At 27.0% G+C, this 3,834-nt stretch overlaps 1 protein-coding gene across 4 annotated transcripts in view; it reads left to right on the top strand.

Annotated features, from left to right (window-relative positions):
• LOC117174400 overlaps nucleotides 1–3,834 on the top strand; it is a 478,217-nt gene that overhangs the window by 292,208 nt on the left and 182,175 nt on the right. For all 4 annotated transcript variants that reach the window (XM_033363493.1, XM_033363492.1, XM_033363491.1 and 1 more), the window contains one exon: nucleotides 576–1,170. In XM_033363493.1, the coding sequence (XP_033219384.1) occupies nucleotides 576–1,170 (595 nt within the window). The remainder of the gene's footprint in view (nucleotides 1–575; nucleotides 1,171–3,834) is intronic.

Here is a 3,834-nt window from a genome sequence, read left to right as displayed (position 1 = left end):
ATTGATATTTTCAGGTTGAAAATTGGTTTATTTTGTTGAAATTTGAATCATTTTGTTGAATATTGAACTTTTTTGTTACAATCGTCTTTCTTGGTCGAAAATGTAACTGTTTTGGTGAAAATGTATCTTTTATAGCAGAAAAGTAATATTTTTTTATTGGAAATTCACCTTTCTTGGTTGAAAATAAAATTTTCTGTAAAAAAAATTCAACTATTTTGTTGAAATTTTGATTATTTTGTTGAAAGTTTTAAACATAGGACGGGGAATTTTCCGAAAGATGAACAATTTTAACTTGGAACAGGAAATTTTGGAAAAGAATGATAATTCTGAGTTGGTTCGAGAAATTTTCCAAAAGAATTATAATTCTAAATTATAACTAGATTTTAAAAAGAAATGCAGATAAAGTATATTTTTGAGTAGTACCCTGCACATAGAACTGGAAATTGCCTAAAAGAAGTTGAATTTTCAGACTAGGAAAAGGAAAAATTGATCCGAAAAAACCCGTAAATTGAGCGGGAATTAAAAATCCTTTTAATTTAAATTAAAAAGAAACCAAAAATTGTTTTTGATTCTAGATCCAACAGAAAGTCGAAGAATTGTGCGACCTTTTACTTCAAGCACATGGACACTGACTCAGAAGCCGATGGCTCTGCAGCAAACGAGTCTCCGAACGTGGTTGATGATTCCTCCGAAGAAGAGTGGACCTACACAAATTCCCGTTCAGATGAGATGTCTTGTCAGGTGGTAGAGCAAAAGACTCATGTCAAGGTTCGCCTCGATTTTGGAGAAGGTCAGCAGCAGCAGGATGATAAAAATGAGGAGGAGGAGGAGGAGGAGGAGGAGGAGGAGGAGGTTGCTCTCGAAAATAGAGCAACAGCAACTAAACGGCAGATTGCAAGCAAGAGGACGCTGAGCTGTTGCGAAGAGATGATTCAGAAGGAAAGTGAGGAGGAAATGAAGCAGGACAAGTATGATATTCAGAGACTGGTGATGGAGGTGGAGAAGCTTGTCCGAGAGGAAGGAAGAGTCGGAGCTTCCAGAAACTTTACGCCTCTGATTTTTGAGGATCGAAAAGACGGCGCGAACAGCAATCGTGCCAAATATGCTCGCATCAGGGAGTGGCTCAGGCTCAATTATGTCGAGAAATATGATGAGATGTCTAATTCAGAGGTGAGTTTTCAGCATATTTGTCCCGTTTTCAAGAAAATCTTACCCTTTTGCTCATTTTATCGCTTTAATTCGAACCGAATTAATAGAAACTAACAAGAAAATCTAATTATATTCAGTTAAAATGGTTTTTCTTTTTTTTTTTTCTTGAAATATCTACTACTATGTTCTCGATTCAGAATTGATGTTCGGTTCAAAAATCAACTAGGTGGTTGAAAATTAATTGGTTCTTAATTAATGATAATTAATTAAGAAAATAATTTCTTTGAAATGTTCTCGATTCTTTTTTGTTTATCTGAAATCTTCAAAAAAGTTTTTGAATTGTGCCGCGAAACCTAGGAAAATAATTTTTATGTAACCTTTGAAGCAGATAAACAAAGCAAATTAAAAAAAATAATTAGTAAAAATCTTCATTTTGCATTGAAAAAGATTTTTTTCTGGTAAATTATAATTGGCCTAAAATGTTTTTTATTCCGGACTAAAATATCTTTTTTTGTGTCAAATTCTACACATTTTTAAAATGTTTATCTTTTCGATTTGAACATTCATCTCTTTTGGTATAAGTTTCATTTTTTTAATACAGATTTCAAGTGTTTGGTTTCAAATTAAAATCTTTTGCGGTTGAGAATTTTACGTTACGGTTAAAAATGGAACCACTGGATTAAAAAGTAATTTTGTTTGGATTTAAATCCATCATTGTAGTAGAAAATTCGTCTTTTTAGGTAAAAAAATTCATGTATTTTGTTAAAAACTAAATTCTTTGTTAAAAATTCATATTTTTGGTTCAAGAAAATAAACTTTTTTTTGGAAAAAATAGGTTTCTCTTGAAAAATATTAAATATTTTTTGATTAAAAATGAATCTCTTTGGCTGCATTAAACGGTTCTTTATTTGAAATAAAAATACTTTTTTATTAAAATATCAAATATTAAATTTTTCGTTGAGAATTCATCATTTTTTTTTAATTCAATTATTTGCTTGAAAATTTAAAAACCCCCCAAAGACAAATAAAAAAATAGTTAATCGAAAGTTTTTTTAATATAAAAAAAGTTCGAGAATCGTTTTCTTTTCCCTTATAAAATATTACCGAGAATATAACCGAGAAATAAATTCTCTGAGAATTTATGAGAGTTCTAGAATTTATTTTAATTAATAGAAAATTGCATTTTTTCGTTAACTTTTCGGTTGAAAATTCAACTCTTTTTTTTTTAAGTTTGTCTTTTTTATTTTAAACTTTACTTGCTTTAGCAGAAATACAATTTTTTTATAAAAATGCAACTGTTTGGTTAGGAATTAAGCTATTATACTATTTTCTTGAAAACTTAACTCTTTCGTAGAAAAATTCGTTTTTTTTTTTATTGAAAATTCAATTTTTTTCGTAGAAACTTATTTTTTTGTTACAAAAATTCAATTTTTGATGTTACTGAGTTATCTGGAATCTTTCTTGGATAAAAAGACAATTTTTTTTGTAATAAAAAATTCTTTTGTTTTAAGGTAAATTTCATATATTTGATAAAACTGCAACTATTTGCTAGAGAATTCAACATTTTTTTTATAAAGTCATCATTTTTGGTTAAAAATTCGCCTTTTTGGTTTGAAAATTCAATTCTTTTTGTAGAGAATTATTTCTTGTTAAAAAATGTATTGTTTGATCGTGAAAACACGACTAAAATCTTTTTCAATAGAAAATTCAACTATTTTTTTGAAAATTTCTCTTTTTCATTTAAAACTTCAACTTTTATAGAAGAAATTACATTTTTTTTGTATGAAAATGCAATTTTGTGGTCAAAAATCGTTGTTCTTTACTTGATAATTCAACTAATTTGTTTAAAACAATTGGTTGAATCGCTTTGTTAAGAAATCACTTTTTTTTTTGTTAAAGATTCACATTTTTAGTTCAAAAGTTATCTCGTTGGCCAAAAGTTTAATTATCTTGTTATAAATGAATCTTTTTTGATTGAAAATTCAACTACTTAGGTGAAAGTTTAACTACATTGTGAAATTTTTTTTATTGAATGCTTAGGTCTGGTTGAAAATTAAACTGTTTAATGGAATTTTTCCATTTTTTAAAGATTGATATTTTTTAGTTAAAAATTCGCGTTTTTTTGTTGTTAAAAATAATTTTTTAGTTTGAAATTTCCTTTTTTTTGCGTAAAAATGCATTTGTGTCTTTTTAGGTTGAATATTCAACTATTATGCTAAAAATTCAATTATTTTGTTGAAAATTCCAGTATTTTGTTAAACAATTATCGCCTAAAGTAGAAAATTAATTTTCTTGAAAATGCATCTTTTCAGATATAAAAAAAAATTGTTTTCTAAAAGATTCTATTTTTTAGCTGGAAAACTGACCTTTTTTAGTGAAAATTCAGCTCTTATGGTAGAGAAGTAATTTTTTGTGATTGAAAATTCACCTTTTTTGGTTGAAAATGAAAGTGGTTGTAAAAAAATCAACTTTTTTTAAAAAAATGTTTGTAAAAAATTCAACTATTTTGTTGTAATTTTAATTATTTTGTTAAAAGTTTAATTTTTCTGTTAAAATCGTCTTTCTTGGTCGAAAATTTAACTGTTTTAGTGAAAATTCATCTTTTATGGTAGAAAATTAATTTTTTATGATTAAAAATGTATGCTTCTTGGTTTTTTTTTTACTAGAAAATTTAACTATCTGGTA

This window comes from Belonocnema kinseyi, chromosome 6 (assembly GCF_010883055.1).
Source record: "Belonocnema kinseyi isolate 2016_QV_RU_SX_M_011 chromosome 6, B_treatae_v1, whole genome shotgun sequence".
NCBI classification, from domain to species: Eukaryota; Metazoa; Arthropoda; class Insecta; order Hymenoptera; family Cynipidae; genus Belonocnema; species Belonocnema kinseyi.
Note: the sequence above shows the minus strand (reverse complement) of the source record. Positions and strands in the feature narration are given on the sequence as shown.